General features: G+C 36.3%; 1 protein-coding gene and 1 pseudogene across 2 annotated transcripts in view; both read left to right on the plus strand.

Annotated features, from left to right (window-relative positions):
• Positions 1-14,452, plus strand: part of LOC105388361 (tyrosine-protein kinase Dnt) — a 38,936-nt gene extending 24,484 nt beyond the window's left edge. The window contains exons 5-13 of one of the 2 annotated variants that reach the window (XM_038112718.2): positions 336-522; positions 2,915-3,042; positions 4,244-4,380; positions 6,355-6,532; positions 7,899-8,061; positions 8,599-8,742; positions 9,577-9,736; positions 10,153-10,289; positions 11,337-14,452. In XM_038112718.2, the coding sequence (XP_037968646.2) occupies positions 336-522; positions 2,915-3,042; positions 4,244-4,380; positions 6,355-6,532; positions 7,899-8,061; positions 8,599-8,742; positions 9,577-9,736; positions 10,153-10,289; positions 11,337-11,448 (1,346 nt within the window). In that variant the 3' untranslated portion in view covers positions 11,449-14,452. The remainder of the gene's footprint in view (positions 1-335; positions 523-2,914; positions 3,043-4,243; positions 4,381-6,354; positions 6,533-7,898; positions 8,062-8,598; positions 8,743-9,576; positions 9,737-10,152; positions 10,290-11,336) is intronic. The other variant, XM_038112719.2, reaches the window with a different exon arrangement.
• Positions 14,453-16,987: 2,535 nt separating this feature from the next.
• On the plus strand, positions 16,988-18,410 carry LOC125491392 (annotated as a pseudogene).
• The last annotated feature ends 3,229 nt before the right edge of the window (positions 18,411-21,639 follow it).

Raw genomic sequence — 21,639 nt, forward strand, 5'->3', positions numbered from 1 at the left:
GGTAATTAAACACAGATTATGCGATATGAGAAGAACTTTATACAAAATTATAGTATATATTTTAATTGATATAAGTACGTAATGTATGTTATACGAATCGATATTAGTCCTCGTGAGTGTTAGTTATTTTGATATTATATGAAATGTACGATATACCAATTGAATCTTATACCTTATGAAAATATAGATTTTGTTGTTATACGTAACGTTCATTTTATATGTTGTGAACGTTATTAATGTGAAATTATACATTTCGTTTTTATACGTCGCAATACGCACCCGTTTTGGACCCAGCATGTTGGGCACTGCAAATTAAGATTCCTTCCCTGCCGCAGGTCTATCAACAGTGGTATCCCACAACGAGACAGCCCGCCTTGCCGGTGACGTCACACGGTCCTCAAGCGGGGTCCTCTTCGCTGCCGGGGGCTGCGCGGCGGCGGCGCTGGCGCTGCTGGCGGCGGCGGCGGCGGCCGGCACGCTGTACCGACGAGGGAACAAGGCGAGGCATCATGATTCTATACAGTAAGTTTATTGTGCATCTATGTTTGTTCATTTGGTAAAAACCCGTGTCCAGTTAGCCTCAGTGATCAGATAAGACCAGATCCGATCATTGATGTTAAGCAACATAATTATATCGCAGGGTCCCTGATTCAATGGTTGACCAATTTCAAGTGGCCCAGAAAACGGGCGCTTCTGTTCTTCAGACGGTATTAAGCCATGGGTACCGGATGCTGTATCGGCAGCAGTCGTTAAGCCTAGTCAGAGGCCTTTGGGCAGCTTGAAAACATCTTACAGTGTGGTTGACCGCTTACCCGACAATTCGGTCAGCACAAGCTTGCTCAGTGTCACTTTGGAGCGCCACCAGCGTGGTGGACAAGGCCTTGACTTTCTGATGGATTTTTTTTTCAGGAAAAGAAATCATAGGTATTTACCGAAAATCAATTGAGTATGTTTTTTAAGATAATAAGGTAAGGATGTTTATAAATAATACCAAATGTCTACCTATCTACTTCCCAAAGAAAATTCTCATCGTTATTTACAATTAAAACTTTTCGTCTTATTCCAAACAAGAGGTAAATTTGTTAGGGCCCCTCTCAAACATAATTATCACACTTTTCAACTTCATTAAGGGCCTATATCCAAGAAAGTTAATCAAGATTCCAATTCTGTTTTATTTATAATTTTTAATATTTTTGTATTTTAAGGTTATACTGTTACACCTCTAATGATGTATAAAGTATGATTAATATCCGTTAATACATTTCAACTGAGATGAAAATTACGGACATTTATGATCGTGATAATAAAGAGTCTAAAAACTAGGTACGTAATTATGTAATAATAATTATAAACTTCACACACGTTATGTAAAATCCACCAACTAGGTAAGTTCCAATGTCACTGCAACTTTTTCATTGCCCTTCGATTTTCAATGTTCAGCAGATTTTTCTACATACACGTAACAGAAAAAAAACCAGCTAGTGTTTGTTTCTGAGGAATGCGTAGTACTTTCCCCACAATGTTGTCGCTACGGGTTATCTGATTTAAGAAATTCCAGGCCCTTTGTCTCGATAACGAACAACCATCGCGGTTTATGTAGCCTGCAGGCTTGCGCAAGAATTTTTCCATTTAGACCCTATCCTATGTTTGGCAATTTAACCCCTTATGACCCGAAGAATTATTATTATTATTATTAATATTAGTCCAAAGAATTAGTAGTAATAGTATACTGCTAGACTGCTACACATAAATTACATACGTTGGTTCTTCTTCAAGAAGTGACCCCATAATAATCGCGAGTCACCTTTTGTATTTGTAGGATTTCAGTAAAATAAAAGCAGTCAAAGTCCTAACATCATTCTATGTCACACAAGAATCAACAATATAACGTAATTTATAGCCCTTCAACCCTGCAACAAAAACACTTCCAAATCATTCGCTATTCAAAATTGATAGCATCCAATAAAAACAATGGCGACCCATAGACAATTAATGCACATGGCTGTACTCTCTATTCACATAAACCCGTGTGTACTCTACAGTAGACAAACCATATCTAGGCTCTTATATGAAAGTATGAAATCCTAGTTTTGCTTAGCCGTCGCTTTGGCTAGGGGTCAGTAATAAAATGAATGGGCAGTACATTTATTGTTTGTCGATAAGGGTGGAGGCACACCGCGTCATCTATCAATATTGACGGCTAAAGACGAGGGTACACCACATAAGCTCGGGTCAACTTTCAAACTGATGAAATTGCCGCATTATTTCGGAATTTATAGCGTTATTATAAAGACGGTTTGCGTTTAGATTTTCCGGCACTCACTTTTTATGTGGAATTCCTATAGCCATGTCTTCATGAAAAAAAGGAAATTGCTGATACACCGAGGACACTTCCCATTTTTTTTTACATTAGCAGCAATCACCATCAGCAGCAATAATCCACTGCTCCCAAAGATCACAGAAGTCTTTACCTTGTGTTTGGAAGCACACTGACTTCCTGGACCTTTCAGAAGGCCTAGCACAGACGACCAGACGAGCAGGTCAAGACGTGACAAAAGTCTTGCGCCGCACTCGCTCTCTAAGCCGCCTGATGCAAATGAGCGCGACGCAAAACTATCACGTCTTGGCGTGCGCGTCTTGCGCCTCGTCCTAGGTCTTCTGTACCAACTATTTGGTGTATAACTCTAACCAGAAGTGTCCGCCTAGTACGTCGAACACCATGGCGGCGTATAGGAGTAACCCGGGGGTCACTCTCAAATCGACGAACTAGCAAATTATGCATTAAGCGTACGAATTGCGTGATAATTCTCGTTTGCTGTGACAAACCAGCGAACGAGAATTAAATTAAGAAAGTGACCCCCTTGGAACTTTCTGTACAATTCTTCTACAACTCTAACCAGTAGTGTCTCCACAGTACGTCGTACACCACGGCGGCGTACGGCAGTCACCAGAACGTGCTGCTTCGGTTGGACACGATGGGCCGGCCGCCCAGCTCCACCGGGTCCTACGCCACCATCGCCAGCTTGCACAAGTTCCCTTTCGGTAAGCGGTTTTGTAAAATGTAGGTATACTTGCGAGCAATAAAAAAGTTCCACCTGCCATTGACTTTACTTAAGTCACTAAAATGTTTTCATTGCTCGTGAGTAGAGTATTTTCCAAAAAAAAACCAAGTATAAAGCTATTATAGATGGAGGTAGATACTTGAATGGATTATATAGATTTGTAATAAGTAGTATAGTATAGATAAATGCTTCGTTTCAAATTACTTAAATCAATCCATAAACATCGGTCTAACTCTCAAAATAACGATGTTACAATGACTACCAGACGGGCAAAAATGGTTTAAACGAGAATATTTACTAAGGAACTGAGGTTCATAGGTCTGTAATGTCTGTATAACATTTTCATATGTAGGTTGTTGATGAAAATCATTGGGTTCCATTCTGTTTTGTTGAAGTTCCCATTCAGCCAGTCACCCATTTCAAATGCAAACTGTTCAGAAATTTAAATATTCGTCGAGAAACTCGAACGTTCGAAGACGAACTATTGAACATTTCTGGACGTTGTAACAACTATTATTACTATCGAATAGTGAACATCAAGTCATGCGGTTGATAATAGCTTGTCTACAGAAGCTTGCAACTTTTCCGTGTTTTTTTTTCTATGAGTAATGGAAAAAAATAACTGAATGTTAAGTCTTATTTCTAAGACTTATATCATAATAAAATAATTTTAAGGGCTTTAATTTGAATATTCCACGACAAAATTATACCAATAAAGTTTCTTGTTCTAGTTTAAAAGCTTGTTTTTCTAGAATTCACATAATAGCTAGGTGCAGACCAAGTTAGAAACATTTTGTAGCACCAGCGGGGAATTTTAAATATTCCAAGAGAAGTAGTTAAAAAACTTGCAAGAATAACTCAGCGCGTCGCCTGTAAAAATACCTGCACTGTCTGTGAATAAAGTCATAGCATAATTACTCTTAAGAAAAATAAAGCTTTTTTTCGCAACTGTACGAAAATGTAGGTCTTTTGTCTTCACGGAACATTAATCATAGAGTACTCACGTATTTTTTCCGCAGCTAAATTTTATCCATATTAATGTTCTTAGTTAATTGGCGTAGAGATAATAATTATCTTCTTTTGTCTCAGTTTTTTTTTATCTTCCTAGTGCTAGTTGATATTAGAACATGTCTATCGAAACCGTATTTTAACAAAAACATTGTGACTTTCTCATATCACAGCTCAAGTTTTTACCACCACAGGCAGTCGAAGATCACCGTCGCCGTACGCCACCACGCACATCGGCGAACACGTCTACGCCAAGCCAGAGTCCAGGGTCTCCTACTACGCAGCCTCTAACCTGACACACGTTTCTCAGGTAATTTATGAAAAATAAATTTAAAAGTAATTCGTAGGAATTTTAATAAGAACCCACGACCGCAATATCACTAAAATCCCGACGAAAATTCATAAAGATCCCCCAACCTGTTACTTACTAAATAGCGCTAATTCATATTTCATGCGCTAAGAAACTCGGCGGGGCGTTAAAATTCCTTCACAAAAGGGTGGGACAAATTAAAAACTTGGCCCCCCGCCAAGCCCGATACTCGCGCCTTGTAGATCACTAATTGTGTTACGTTTGTATCACCTGAAGGGGAAGACGGAAACCGTCTTAAATTGGATCCTTAATGAGGTAAAGCACTCATTTTATTCACAATATTCATCCCCTCCGAATGCACAAAGACCTGGTAATGGCGAAAGAATAGTGCCGTCAGTGAGATGCCCAGGTAATGAAATAAAAAGTAAAAGGAAAAAACAAGAGAACTCTGCTGTGTGCGGAGGATTGCAGTCCGCGTCGCTTTCAACGAATGAAATTTATGTAATAAAAATCTCAAGTGCTGAGTATTTTTTGCTGAGTGCTTATTTTTATAAGTGTTAGATATGGCACTTGAAGATAGTGTATTTAACTTCTGAAGCCAGCTAGCAACTAAACTGCTACAACAAATAATAATAGCCAACAATCTCGCCAACACACTGCGACCCGCAACAAAACCAATTGCATTTCTGGCGCAAACAAGTGCAATTAGGAACGGAACATCGAACGTAGCACCTATACAGCCAACTCGATTAACAATATCGCCGGCCGCCGCCCGCCCTACGCCCGCGCCGCCCGCCCTCGGCCCGCACAATGCAATTATGCCGCCTTCACCTGCCTCCATCTCAACTTATTTATTTATTTATTTATTTATTTATTTAACTAAAATTGCACAATTAACAACTAAACTTGCTCCAACTCACTCTTCGGACAGTCGAAACGGCGGACGAACAGTATGCCGACTGTGGGTTTATGAAAGCTATCGTTTTCTTATGTATAGTGCAGCGTCCGCTAGCCATTAATTACTATTGCCAAATTAACTCCACAAATCGAAGGTTGGCTGGAAGATATTTGTCTTTGACAATAAGTGCGCCTTTGTATGCAATTTATTTGTGTTTTAATATGTTTGTTATTTGTGTGAAATAAAGTGCATATAATTAAATAAATTGACATAATTTTAATTCTATCAAAATAAATAACATATAAAAATGTAGGTACTCACTTTACAGATGACACTCAAAAACACACGCACAAAAAGTACTTAAATACTTACAAAATATATTTTTTCAATTAAACTTTTTAATTCCACCAACTTACTCTTCCCTTTATTGTACCGTCAATACGGCGGCGGCAGTGATAAAGTTAGTAATTAAAACTGAAAGTGATACTGCTGCGAAGCTGATGTCAATAAAGGCGGTATTTACATGAAGAGTTTTGTTGACAACTAAACAGCAGTTACGTCTACGTTATTCAAAGTTTCTGAACCCAAATAAATAATTGCCTAATCTGAAAAATAAATTAGGTATGACTCATAATACTAACCACCTTATTCATAGAAAAGTTGTTATATGTATAACGTTTTCCCAAATTGTTCTTTGACACAGAGGGAAATAAAAAATTGCCAAACCAAAGACCCAGTCAAAACTTTAGCAGCTTAAAACCCAGCCCATTCTCAACAATTTCAACAATGGGATCAAGATTCAAAGTATCAAAATTTGCTTCTCTACAGTAAAAAAGTTACGTGACCAATAAAGATGCGAATTTTTTGAACTCGTTGAACAAATCTTTACCTCAGAGGTAATAAGTTCAGTTTTTAAGAAAAACTAATTTTTTACTCTATAGAGATTGTGTGAATGAGCTATATCATAATATGTATAAATAAAAAAAAGAGACTCATAAAAGTTGACTTGTTGTCTACCTCTGAAGTGTAATCGCAGAATATTTACAACTAAGCTTAAAACCCCCATTGACCAACAGACGAACACCCTAAAAGACCGCATCACGGATCCCGCTGAACAACTCCGGCACCTGACGGCCCCTCGAGCCAACATCCGCCTCGAGATCCTGGTCCACGAAGGCACCTTCGGCAGGGTCTACAAGGGAGTCTTCAAGCGAGGGGACACGTATGAGGAGGTGCTGGTTAAGACTGTTTCAGGTATTGTTAAAAAAAAATAAAGGTTAATCTTATTAGCTTACTACGTGTCGTTTTGGAACTCTTCTTGTAAGTTTTGCAAAATCTGTAGTAAAAGACCTACTTTTTATTATCTGGTACCCTAAATATAAAGTAGGTAGAGGTATCTAATCTACCGACAGCGGAGGCGATCTTACCGATATTTTCCACTTGTTTGTAATTTTTTTTCATGGCAATAATTTACTCACTGTCATCTAGTAAGTAAGTACAGACATTTCCGATTTTTTTTTAGCATATATCATAAATATAATTTTATTTAGGTACATCACAATCACTATTAGGTATATTTCGTAGGAATTATAGGTGTATACCTATAATTCCTACGAAATACAGTCTATTCTATTCTATTCTACAGTTTTTTGTACCTACAGATATAGTTTTTTATAAGTAATTAAGTACATACAGGATTTCATATAAATTGAATAAAAATCCATTAATTATAGTAGGTATTGTATAAAAGTGGTTCACATACGCACAAAACACATCTTCACGTTTTTTATGAAAGGCCTAGTGACTGTGACATTATTGATTTCCCATTAGTTTAATAGAGAGAGTTGTTTTTGTCGTACCCAAGTCCATCAAGTTAATAATAGTCATTTAATACCACTATCGGAGTGATCGAATGTGTTGAAATGATATAAACACTATAATGGTAACATCAATTTATACCTAACATATGTAGCTATGAAAAAGAATGCTCCAGTCGATTCTTAGTATATATTTTTTATAAACTTATATTCAACGAGGTTTTCAATTGAATGAATCAACCGACTCTAATAGACGCGATAGCTATAATAAATATGGTGACATAATTATACCTAACCAAACTAAGGCCGTATACAGAAAGAAAGCTGGAAACTTATAAGCACTTACTTTTCCAGACATTCCCGAACCAGCGCTGATAAGCGCGGACAAAATATCCATAGTAACGTAAGCCCTTATAACTTTCCAGCTTTCATTCCGTATACGGCCGTACTCACTAACCCCATTACATCTTAACCCCTCAATCGTAGACCAGATAACGCATCAGCCAAGCAAACAGCGCTGCTAGATTTCTTTCTGTATACTTACGGCCTTACTCATTCCCCCAATACAAATTCCCCTCTATTCTATTCTATTCTATTCTGGTAGGGGGTGAAGATCCTGTACGTGGCTCTCTCGAGTGGAACCTTTGTACATATCCCCTTGATTTCAGCTCAGCCAGCCTAGCTCCCGAGTAAACTGGAGTAGCAAGCCTGGGTGTTCCAATAGCTGAGATAGGCGCTCTTAACCCCTCAATCGTACACCAGATAATGCATCAGCCATGTTTAACCCCTCGGTCGTACACCAGATAACGCATCAGCCATGCAAGCAGCACTCCTAGTGGCGGAGGGTCTGAGGCTCTGCGGCCTGTCTCACGCCAACGTGCTAGCCCCCGCCGCCGCCTGCGCGGAAGAGGCGAGAAGGCCCCTGCTAGTCTATGTGTGTGCTTCACACTCTTCTAATTTGAAAAGGTGAGTTTTGTTTGAAATTCAATTTAGTTAGGTAAGGTTTACCCATCAATGGATTTACTATTGGTGTTTAATTTGTTGTGTTTTTTTAAGTAGCTTAATGATTTTTTTGTTTATTATCCAATTTTCTAGAATCTCTATCTAGATAAAATGTCCCGAGAAACAGCCAAAATGTTGTTCCCTATGTTCTTTATTTTCCTCATTGTTGGGTTTCTGACTTTGTAGGTTTCATTCACAAGTTTTCTCAATACTGATCCTTATCCTATATTCTTTCTTTCTGCAGTTGACTCAATTACTTATCTATATTATGTATTCTCTTTATGTTTATGTTTATGTTTCTTTCTATAGTTTGTGCAATATCATCCGTTTTGCGCAACATTTTTTAGTTCATGCAATATTGACCCCTATTGTCTTTTAGCTTTAACTCGCTGGTCTGTGCAATAACTGCCTAGGAAGGCAGCTTTGACCATATCCCACCACGCTTATCCACTTTACATTTTCTTTCCCACTTCTTACACAACTGACTCCTACTCCCTGTAGGTTCCTGACGTCATGCCGGCTGGGCCAGCAGGCGGCGCCGGCGACGCGCGAGCTGGTGGAACTCGGCGCGCAGGTGGCGTGCGGGCTCTCCTACCTTCACGTGCAGAGGCTGATACACGCTGACGTGGCCGCCAGGAATTGTGTGTAAGTTTTACCTGGAAACTGGAGGACCAAACAAAATGGTCCTTAATACCATAGAACAACGCGGAATCGGGTGTAATGCTTGATACCAATAACGACGTAACATAATCTACGTGTGTGTCGTGTCGTAGTTGGTCTTTGGACAAGGGCCCACGTTTCCCGGTCCTCCTTTGTTACCTACAATTTGATGTTCTTTTTTTGATTCTCCTATTAATTTGAAATATCTATCGTGATTAGTCTATGTTCTTAGGTACTTGGGCCAATCGGAATCAACAATATGCTTCTCCTTCTCTGAAATAAACGACGGATGCTAAGATTGTTTACACCTTTTATGATAAGTAAAAAATAATAATATTGTACTGTAGTTTTGTAAAATCTGAACTTTGTTCTTAGGGTGGATGAGAAGTTGAGACTGAAGTTTATGATTTAAGTAAAAAATATGCAGTATTGTAGTGTATATGTCACAGTAAGATAGTTATAGCCGTAATATAGTTATATCCCTAGGGATATGATTATATACCGGAACATAGTTATACGAAAGCGATTCATTACTATCTCACTAGGAATATAGTTATAAAACGGACCAAGTTTAGTGATATAGTTATATTACTAGATTAAGTTTAGTGAAATAAATATATTACTTGATTAAACTTAGTGAAATAGAAATCTACCACATAGAATTAAATAAAACGATAGTGTATTGGTTTTATCTTTATTAAAAAATCTACTTTGTGTCTCTGCAGTTAGTTACTTTGTGTCATTAACACGTATTAAAGCAATTTAAATTATAATGCGACATATACATGAAGTTTTCTAAAATCTGATCTTTGTTCTTAGGGTTGATGAGAAGTTGAGACTGAAGCTAGCCGACAACGGCTTGTCACGAGACCTGTTCCCCGAGGAGTACCACTGTCTGGGGGACAACGAGAACCGCCCCGTCAAGTGGATGGCTCCGGAGACTATCCTGCAGTGCCAGTATACTAGCGCGTCTGATGTGGTGAGAATTTATGTCTATTTTTTACACCTTTCTGTTTGATATAGGTCTTCCTGTTTGACGAGGTCTATGACTATTACCAGGAATTATAAAGCAGCGCGCATGATATAATTTAAAAAGTGAGAAGTATTTGGACCATCATATGGATTATGTTTATAGGTAATCACTGTTTTTATAGGGGGTATCAAAAAAATTAAGTTAAAAAAACTTAAGGTGAAAACGTTCCTATAAACATTTGTTCAACGATTTTGAAAAATTCCCCTTTATCTTGCCATTACCATCTTGTTTTCAACACCTATTACCTATACTCTTCCCCCACAAGCCGTCTCATTAACCCAGTAGTCTCTGGGAATTACTCTATGGGAGCTACCTATCACATTACCCTTTACCCCACACTAACAAAACTCATTCCCACCCAGTGGTCTCTGGGAGTGACTCTCTGGGAGCTGGCGACCCTGGGCGCGCCCCCGCTGGCGGAGCTGGACGCGGCGGATGTGGGCGCCTTCCTCAGCGGCGGCTACCGGCCCGCGCAGCCGCACAACTGCCCCGACGAGCTGTGAGTTGCTGTACTACATAGTGTCTGTACTGTGCCGTATGCGTGTGACTCTCTGGGAGCTGGCTACGTAGGCCCGAGCAGCCGCACAACTGCCTAGACGAGCTGTGAGTTACTGTACTCGTGTTGTCTTTACTATGCCGTATGCGTGTGACTCTCTGGGAGCTGGCTACGTAGGCCCGAGCAGCCGCACAACTGCCTAGACGAGCTGTGAGTTACTGTACTCGTGTTGTCTTTACTATGCCGTATGCGTGTGACTCTCTGGGAGCTGGCTACGTAGGCCCGAGCAGCCGCACAACTGCCTAGACGAGCTGTGAGTTACTGTACTCGTGTTGTCTTTACTATGCCGTATGCGTGTGACTCTCTGGGAGCTGGCTACGTAGGCCCGAGCAGCCGCACAACTGCCTAGACGAGCTGTGAGTTACTGTACTCGTGTTGTCTTTACTATGCCGTATGCGTGTGACTCTCTGGGAGCTGGCTACGTATGCCCGCGCAGCCGCACAACTGCCCCGACGAGCTGTGAATTGCTGTACTCGTGTTTGTCATTACTGTGCCGGAGTGTGAGATATAATTTAGTCCAAACAACTTGAAAGTTCCTGGATTATGGCACTTTTTTACCTTGTGAAACTAACAAATCGCCTATTAATTATTGTTTCAAAGATTGACAGTTGGTTAGTTTGACAAAGCACAAAAGTGTAATCGAATCCAACTTCAGGAACTTTCAACTTGTTTGGACCGAACTGCGGTACTGCGCGCGTGTCATGTTTTTACTGTGCAGTGCTTAAATTAAAAACGATTGGAGACTGTGGGAGATTTGTGGGGAGATTAATCATGCTGTCCTTGATTATTTAATATAATAACTTTTAGATGTCAGTATGATTTTCGACATACATTGATATCTTTTGGCTATCCAGACATCATGATCGCATGACACAGACTCCTTAAGTTAAAAAAATCATAATACATGATAAACATTTTTATATAATAATTATCGCACACACCAAATATATATCCTATACAAATTAATCATCAAAAATATGCAATCCCTAGGTACGGCCTCATGTCGTGGTGCTGGACGTCGGCGGCCGCGGGGCGTCCCACGGCCCCACAGCTCCTGGCGGCTCTCCACGACTTCAGGCAAGCCCTCAACACTTACATATAAACACTTTTCTACATCTACAAACTACAACTTTGACTTTACCTTTTCTACTAAATTTCTGTCTGTCATTTTCAACAAAATTAACCAAAGTGCCTGCCAAATAGTGTGATTAGGTTTTTTGGCAATGCAATCGATGAATACCAAAGCAGTTAATTACCAATTTATTATAATAAAATAAAATTATGTACCTACTATAAATAATTCAGTAAGCGTAAATATGTCGATGTTAGAATAATCAAAGATTAAGATTTATAATGGATCTGTTAATTGGACAGAAACGTGGTCATAAGCATAATAAGTAATAGGAAAATATTATTTATTTATAAAAATGTGTAACGATTCGAAGAAAAGTGATATATTTATAAGACTTTTGTAGAAGAATACGAATTCTAAGAATTCAGTTCGCTCATTCATTATATTACAAAAATCAAACAATGTCTTTGTAAATACAAATGATATCAACATAGGTACTTTCTTGGAAAAAACACCATAATAAAAATATTAAACAATAACGAGAATAACATTTACAGCGAACATTTTTTTTGTATCGGTAATAAAATAAATTATAGAAAAGACCAATGCTTAATTCTGGGTTACCATGCGATTTAGATATTATAACATCCTCAGAATGTCAGATGCATTTTATTCTTGCTGTATTTTCAAAATTTGGTAGTATTAAATTGTATAGTCATTTGAACAAGTAGAAAAAATCGAGACATTTGACTATTTACATAATAATATTATTATTACCAGAAGTAATATTTTGTCACTACGACTGAGGTCCTGTATTTATTCGACTGTACCACGTCATCTAGCCAAAATCAATACACCTATGTGACTCCTAAGTCCAAAACCTACACTACTGTATAGCATATTATGTATTTATTTTTGTCAAAAAATATGTAAATATTAGTGAAGACTGTAAATATAAAAAAACAATAAGTGATGCAAATGGAATTACAATTATGGTAAACATTTAAAATAAAATATGCCGATGCTAGCCATTTAATTGTGAGTAAGATATTTAAATTATAAGTATAGGTGTATAAAATTAGTTTTTTTTTATGTAAAATAGTTATATAGTTCCTGCGGACACAGAGTCCTGCCAGGAACACACAAAGGATAAAACACCAATACAGTAGTTAGGCATCAAACGTTGGCGATGCGGCTTCAAAATGTCTGTAATTTTAGATAAATCCAAATACTTATTCATTATTATAACCATGCGTATGCCTACATAATCGGCTTTTTTTCTAGGGTTAGGCAAATAATAAATTTAGTAAAAGTATTTTTTTATTGCCAATGGCTATGATTGAAGGTCAATATCATTAAATAAATTACATAACATAATTATTTATTACTGCTGTAGGTACCTGCTGTGTTTGTATTTGCTTTTCTAACGAAAACAGTTTTTTTTACTGACATTTTACGAAGCTGTAATCCCAATGTTTTTGATGCAAGAAAAAATAAATGTATCTATCTATATGTCTATTGTCTATTACTAAATACTTAAATTATAATTATAGTAGTTAAATCGATATTTTCATGGTCAAAATAGTAGTAACTATTTTAAACGGAAGTCTCTCAAAGATTTTTCCTGAGATTTTATTTAACAAAAACACAGTTTTTTTATAATCTTTCATAAATATTAAGAGTTTAAAAGTCCACCCTGTCATTTACTTAAGTAAAAAATTGTAGTTTGTCTTGAACTGTAATTTCTAATCTATGTGCTATTTCATTATAATTAATTGTAAATGCGTAAATGGATTAATCAGGGTGTTGTACTCTTTAGGCATTATATTATGCATATTTTATTTTAAATCTAATAAAGTAACCTTATTATTTGTTTTTAACCAGAGATGTGGGTTACTTTTCTATGGCTTTAACTCACACCACCATTCCCTTAAGAAATGAAAACCGCTTCTACACTATGCCTACAAAATATTTTTTCTTAGTAGTTTTTTTTTTAAAGATTTTCAATACTTAGTTAGGATTAGTTTAGTGGATTATGTTATTTGTGTAGGGTTGTCTTTTACATCTTGCTGTGTTATGTTGTAATTAGCATAACATAGTGTGTCCCCATAGAAGTTCAGAACACATAAAGAAAAGTTTTATATAGTACTAGCTTCGCTTCGCCTTAAAAACTTATCCCGTTGGAATTCCGAGATAAAAAGTAGCCTATGTTCTTTCTCAGTGTCTAGACCATATGTATACCAAATTTCATTCAAATCCGTTCAGTAGTTTTGGCGTCAAAGAGTAACAGACACACAGACACAGTTTCTTTCGCATTTATAATATTAGTTAGGATAGCAGGTTGATATGGAACTCTTCATAGGTGAAGCCGACTCGCACTTGGCCCTGCCTTTTTTTGGTAACGTTTTATTGTATGAAATTTTAACAACGAACATTACTATTATACTTACTTAAATGTCTAGTCTAAATAGTTAAAGAGCAGAAATTTTATCATCTGTCCTTTTATTTTATTTATCTGTAAGTATTATATATTTTAAATTATAATTTACAATGTCTTACTGTTGATAGTTTTGTAGCAAAGTAAAAGTTCAGTTAACTTTCATTTATTGTTTGTGAGGAACAATTTTCTAGCTACATATTCGTAAGTGAATGTCAGTAAATTATACCTATGTGTATCACTGTATAATATTTACCAATCTAACCATTTTAAATACCCATCAGTGTAGCTATTTACTTGATCCTATGTGCAATAGTTTTGATCTAGTCTATAAAAACCTTGTTATACATTTTTATATGTTTGTTACCCTACTAAATGTTAAATCATTAGGCTATCTTACAGGATTATGATCGAGTATTTAATTTGTGTGCCATAATAAAAAATAATACTTACTACCTTTTATTATTACTTAAGTAATTTAAGTCATCAATGGTGTCTAATTTTAAGTAACTGTTTAACTAATCATAAGAAAATGCATGTACCCAATATGCTTAGATGGCATTATAAACAAACTTATTAAAATTATTTTACAATATCTTCTTGTCGTATTAATTTATTCCCCTTCTCATATATTCATATTAAAGCAATATGTTCTTATGTAAGTATAAATAAAGAATATTCTATCTATCTAATTACTTACCTAGACAAAACTTATTTCTAACTTTCTGTGTTGTCTCCTCTTCAACACAGATTTTTCTTAAAGTAAGTACATTATGTAAGCTGCGCTGAACCTCGCTTACTGGAATTTCGTGAGGTGACGCCATAAAAATTATACCGCTAAACGAAGAAAATTAATTGCAGCCTAAGAAAATACAAAAAGAAAAACTCATTTTTAGCTTCAAAATATTGCAATTTTGCTCTCAATAAACAGTCTACAGGCGGCGAGCTACAAAGTGGCAATATACTCTCTCCGCGGGGCTTCTCAAACAAGGGGACGAGAGGGGGACGCACTTATACGACACAGGTGAGGACAGACAGAGACAGCAACAAGTTATTAATTGGAAAGAATTGACGGCTACGCAGGGTGAGCGTGTTTTTGACAAATTTTCCTTTGATACGGCGATTACTTTCACCTCAACACGCCTCGGTCTGTTGACTCCTCGTAAAAAATAATGTCTGCAAAATAAGATGTTTCAAGAGGGTCCTGAAACTTTTTATTTGCATGACTGAGACTTGAGCGAACTCGATTATGTTTGGTTCGCATGATTTGGTCACGGATACTTTACGTTTACGTTTTTTGTTTAGACAAGATTTGCAAAAAAATATTCTTCCTCGTAGGCAACTAAGTACAAGTTGCGTAATACGTAAGTAACTATAGATAAATTGTAGTTTTTGTATATTGTTTTATAAGTACTATAACGAAGCAAAATGAAATTTCATGTAAGGTATCTATTACATTCACATACAGACAATTTTTTTTTACACTTCATACACTAATTTGATGATTTTTGTAATATGATAAACTGTTACGTAGGTATATACCAAAGGGTCACAAACTTATGCAAGTCCATTAAACTACTTATATTTTTACTAGTTTAGCAAGATCGAAGCTTAGAATATTATGAGATAAAAACTATCAAAATTATACAAATAGTAGTAGAATATACCGTGTTATTAATATTTGACAATAATAAAATACAAATAAAATTCATTAAAACGTGGAACCAGTCATCCAAATTGGATTGGGATTGATTGGATAAATTGGATTGCTGTAGAAATAACATCAATTTACCTCTTTTTATGTCACAAAATTGCATCATACGATACCTACCTATCTAATATATTGGGTTAAAATATTTATCAAAATATAAATCACCTATGATTTCATTTTTGCGCTATTAAATACTGAGCTTCATAAAGATAATTATGTAAAGTATATCAAACACAGATGAATGGTTTGAGGTAAGCGTCCACCTTTCGATATCATAAAAGGCGATATCATACATTCAGTATTTTATACTATAGAAATTCACATCATCGGCATTGCCGGTGCCGTTTCTCCATACATTTATGAAAATCCATTTGGTCTGATACAAATGATACCGATTGATGAACGCTTACCTTTAGAATGAGAAACTGGGGAAGTTGTTGTCCCAGGACATACCTACATACATATTACATTATAAAACATTATATTACATCAAATTGTAAATTAAGTACCTAAAAGATACTGCATAGTGAATAGTTTGCACTGTCTAAACATTGCTTGATATTATCGCCTTGCATCCAACGATTATTGCTGTTTATACAGTCGACATTCTCAACATTTCTTATAATGTTTTCGCCCTTAATATCAATGAGGGTTCGCCATTAGCGATTCTGGTCTCGGCGAAGACCATTTCCCAGTAGTTCAGGAGCTGGTGGTGGCTTTATCCTTCTTCTATGATTGTATGTGATGAACGGATAGAATAGAATAGATATTCTTTATTTGTACACAAAAACATGAAAAAAAAATTACAAAAACTTAATCTAACACATAAATGTACAAATGGCGGCCTTATCGCTTAAAGCGATTTCTGCCAGGCAACCTTTGGGTGGAAGGATATTGCGATATTTGCGATGCAAAGGGTGAACTGATGTATTAATGGGTCTAAAATTTTAGAATATAATGTTATAATGACATCATACATGATAGTATACTAAAGACATACTTACGCCAAATATATTATTATGTACCACACATAAAACATATTATCAAAATCTGTATAGGGTAGGTACCTTATAAATAACTCTATAAAATTTAGCATGTAGTAAGATTAATTTTTTGGTGCTGGCAACCCCAAGCTGTCAGCTGAGTTTTTATTTATCTCCGCTGTTTTTACTTAAAATTATTAGAAATAATAGTATTTCAGGAATTCATTGATAATCCCAACAATCAGTAAATAACTATACGCTATACCCAGTGATAAAATACAGTGAAATAGTGCTCAAACAGTGAAAATACAAAAGTGCAATCTTAACAGTCGTAACGGCTGTTAAAACAGTGCAAATTTTCAAAACAATTGATTGTAAAGTTCTCGTCGAAGATTAATAATAAACCGCAATAACTCATTTAAAATATTGTGAATAAACTTTACTAGTTAGTCTACACTATGATCAGGAGTACAAATACCTATGCTTTCTAAAACAATAAGTCTGATAGTTTTCAACAAAATCATTCTTCCTGGAGACAGCAATTTGCCAGAACAGTGATAAAAATCGATTGCAAGCTGTACGAACACAAAGACAACCACGCAGTAAGCTGAATGTTACATATTTATAGGGATATCTGAATTTTTAAAAGAAAATAACATCCATATTTGCGAAATCAACGCTAAGTAAACAAAATCCCGCCATCTGTTGACGAGTAGTGGAACTAGAACTAACAACACTGACAGATCTGTCATCTTACCTGATAGTTCATGTATCAGCCACCAGAGGACGCCAAGAAAAATAGAGTCAACTAAAGACAAATTCATAGAAAGTGTAGAGTCACATGTAGAGTCGCATGTAGAGTCGCATGTAGAGACTTATGTAGAGCCAATCAGCGAAAAATTGAGTTTCAAGTGGAGAAATTGTAGAGCCAACTCAAATTCTTCAAAAATAGAAAAAAGCAAAAGAAAATTACCTACACCTCAAGGCACAATATGGCCGAATTGGCAGCTGCACTTAATTTATTAAGAGAGCAAATTAAGCAAGACAATGAACGAAGTTTAGAGCTCCTAGAAGAAAAAATCACACTAAAAATTAACAAAAATATCGACGATAAATTCAAGGCAATGCAAATCGATATAGAAAGCATTAAAGAAACTCAAAATATCCAGGAAAAGAGATTGGATGAATTCGATAAAAAGCTACGTCAAAGAAACTTAATAGTGTTTGGAATTCTTGAAGAAGAGAAATGCTACATAGAGCTAGAAGAATTAATACTTCAAATAATTAATGTGAAAATGGAAATACCCTGTAAAAAAATGAAATAGAGTATATTGGGCGAATGGGAAAAAAAGGTTCAAAGCCAAGACCCATCCGGGTAACATTCACAACATTCGGCAAAAAAATAGTGATCCTGCAGAACAAAAAATTATTAGAAGGAACGGGAGCATACATTAAGGAAGATTATCCCCCAAAAGTCCTAGAAACCCGAAAATTGCTCAACGAATATAGAAATAAGGGTACTAAGGCTATTCTGAAATACGACAAGCTCATTGTAATAGAAAAACCTAATAATAAAAGAGCACACTCAGCCAGCCCAAGCGACAAAAGTGACCTAGAGAGACCAAATATAGCAAACAAAAATACCAACCCAGGTCAAATCTCGAAAAAAACAAAAACATCAAGTCCTGTGTCAAAAACATGGACCAGCAATATAAAACAAAATGCTAACAGTAGCTCCTTGACATCATACCTTACAAAAGGCGCGAAAAATAATAAAATAAACTCATCAGACAATGCGGACACAAGCAAAGGGCACCTAAGCATGGAAAAACTATGGAAATCATACAAAATGATACCTTGAACCTCGACGGGTCACACAACACACAAACTAACTACCTTACCAAAGAAAACAGAAAAAATCAGCTCCCAATACGGGTGGTCGCCGCGGGAGTTTATGACCAAAACCCTCCATATAATGAAGGAGATAAAGGAACATATCAAAACAACCACAAAAACAATACGTTAAAAATATGTACATACAATATAAGGTCATTAAAAGCCATACATCGTATATTAGAACTAGAGCACGCGTTAAAAAATCTCAACTGGGACATAATTGGACTCTCTGAAGTTAAAATAAATACCGAAAAAATATTAGAAAAGCAAGATTACATCCTTATGTACAGAGGTGACCGAAAAGGAAAATATGGAATTGGATTTATGGTTAAATCCGCCCTAAAGGGCTATATCACCGACTTTAAGACATATTCCGATAGAGTCGCAAGATTAGACATGAACATTGGAAAAACAACCCTGAATATAATACAAGTATACGCCCCACAAAGTAAGATGAAAAAGGATTTAGAAAAAGAAGTTGAATCTTTTTACAAACAGGTCGAAGAAGCACTTCTTGAAACAGGGAATGACACCATAGTAATGGGTGACTTCAACTCTAAAATAGGATGGCCCTTAGAAGAAGAAAAATCGATTTGTGGGCCGTATGGATACGGTGAGAGAAACAGTAGAGGTGTTTTGTTAATGAACTTTTGTTTCGAAAATAAGCTTCAAATCACAAACACTCTATTTAAGAAACATCAAAAGCAAAAATGGACATGGAAGTCTCCAAATGGTGAAATAAAAAATGAAATAGACTTTATACTTGTAAAAAACAGACAAAAAACTCTAAATAATGAAGTGATTGGGACAAAATTTTCATCAGACCACAGACTAGTAAGAATTACATACGATATCAATCAAATATGTAAGAAAAGTAGAGCAAAGTTCGGAATCAAGAAAAAAGATTTCACTTCAATTGAATCAAAGTACCTTGGAATCGTTGCAAAGGATCAATTTACATATAATGATGATGAACCTATTGAAACAAACTATAAACACACCTTGACCAAAATTAAGGAGAGCCTTACAAAATTACCAAGTACAACACAACATCCTTATAACAACAATATAATTACTGAAGACATAGAGTCTATGATAATGGAAAGAAACACCCTAAAAAATGCAAGTAACAGGACATTTGAGCAAAGGAAACGTCTTAAAACGCTACACAAGAAAATAGCCAAAAAAATTCTTCGAAATAGACAAAAAAGGAGACTCGAACTTTTAGAAAAAGAATTAGAAGAAAAAAGTTCAACCAAACGCAGTCTCAAACAATTTAATGGAGGCAAAGAGTGGGTGAAATCACTGAAGAATGCCAAAGGGGATAAAACGTCCAATAGAAAAGACATAATAAAAACGGCAACAGACTTCTATGAACAACTATACTCAAAAAATAATACAACAGAAGAGATAATAGCACATCAAAGAATATCAGAGACTATTCCATGTATCTTAAACCGCGAGGTAGAGTGGGCAATAAATAAACTGAAAAAAGGAAAAAGTTCAGGAGAAGATAATATCACAAACGACGCCATATTAGCGATGATAGAGCCTTTGGTACCGCACTTAACAAAGCTCTTTAATGAAATTTTAGAACAAGTAGTGATTCCCGAAGACTGGAGCAACTCATTAATAACCCTACTGTACAAAAAAGGGGACCCTAATGTAATCGATAACTATCGACCTATATGTCTACTGGCAGTCCTCTACAAAGTTTTCTCGTCGGTTATACTGAATAGGATAAGCAAAAGTCTAGATGAACAACAGCCTCGGGAACAAGCCGGTTTCAGAAAGGGCTACTCAACTTTAGACCACATATTCACGATAACACAAATAATAGAGAAATACAACGAATATAATAAGACACTATACCTAGCGTTCGTAGACTATACTAAAGCTTTCGATTCAATCTCACACGATTTTCTCTGGAAAAGCCTGGCTCAGCAAGGAATACACCAAAAATTTATAAACATAGTCCAAACTATATACAAAAATAGTTCAGCCAAAATAAAACTGGAAACGATTGGAACAAGCTTCGAAATTCATAGAGGGGTAAAACAAGGCGACCCGCTTTCACCTAAACTATTTACAGCGGTACTAGAGCATATCTTCAGAAACCTGAAATGGGAAGAATATGGTATCAACATCAACGGTGAAAAACTCACGCACCTACGCTTTGCAGATGACATAGTAGTAATCTCTGAAAGTTCGGAATATCTGCAACAAATGCTGATGACGCTTGACAATGAGAGTAGCAAAGTTGGACTACAAATGAATACGACCAAAACAAAAATTATGACAAATGGAGAGCAAATCCCAATAACAATATCATCTGGATCAATCGAATACGTAGACGATTACATCTACCTCGGCCAAACAATATCTTTTAGCAATGCCTTAAACACAGAAATAGACAGGAGAATAGCGTTGGCCTGGAAAAGATACTGGTCACATAAAGAAATATTCAAGAGCAACTTGCCAGTCCACTTGAAGAAGAAGCTGATGGATAACACCATTTTACCAACCCTAATTTATGGATGCCAGAGTTGGGTACTTACAAAAGAAGTTATTAAAAAAATCTCGGTATTCCAAAGAGCTGCAGAGAGGTCACTTCTAAACCTTAAACTAAAAGATAGAATCAGAAATCTGGACATAAGAGCTACCACAAAAATCGTTGATGCAGCTTCCACAGTCTGTAAACTTAAGTGGAAATGGGCCGGTCATATCGCTAGAGCTACAGATGGACGATGGAGCGAACGTGTCCTGCACTGGCTCCCCAGAGATGGCCGCAGACCAGTGGGAAGGCCCAAACAACGCTGGTGCGATGACATAGTCGAGGTTGCCGGACACACCTGGACGAGAACGGCCCAAGAGAGAAAGACCTGGAAATATATGGAGGAGGCCTATACCCAAGCACGGGTGCCCAAATAATTAACTCAAAATTATAAATGCATGTTTATTTTGTTAGATAGTGAATTCATTATCATATTAATTTTATTTTACACTATTAATTCAATTTATTAATTTAAAATACAATTGTCTGACATTCTACTGTATAAATTTTATTTAATGCATGACTATTTTGTTAGGTTAGACAATTAATAATATCATTTATAACCTTATCATATACTATTAATTCAATTATGCACCTAAAATACAATTATCCGATATTATAAACTGTTAATTCAATGAAA

This window comes from Plutella xylostella, chromosome 5 (genome assembly GCF_932276165.1).
Source record: "Plutella xylostella chromosome 5, ilPluXylo3.1, whole genome shotgun sequence".
Lineage (NCBI taxonomy): Eukaryota > Metazoa > Arthropoda > Insecta > Lepidoptera > Plutellidae > Plutella > Plutella xylostella.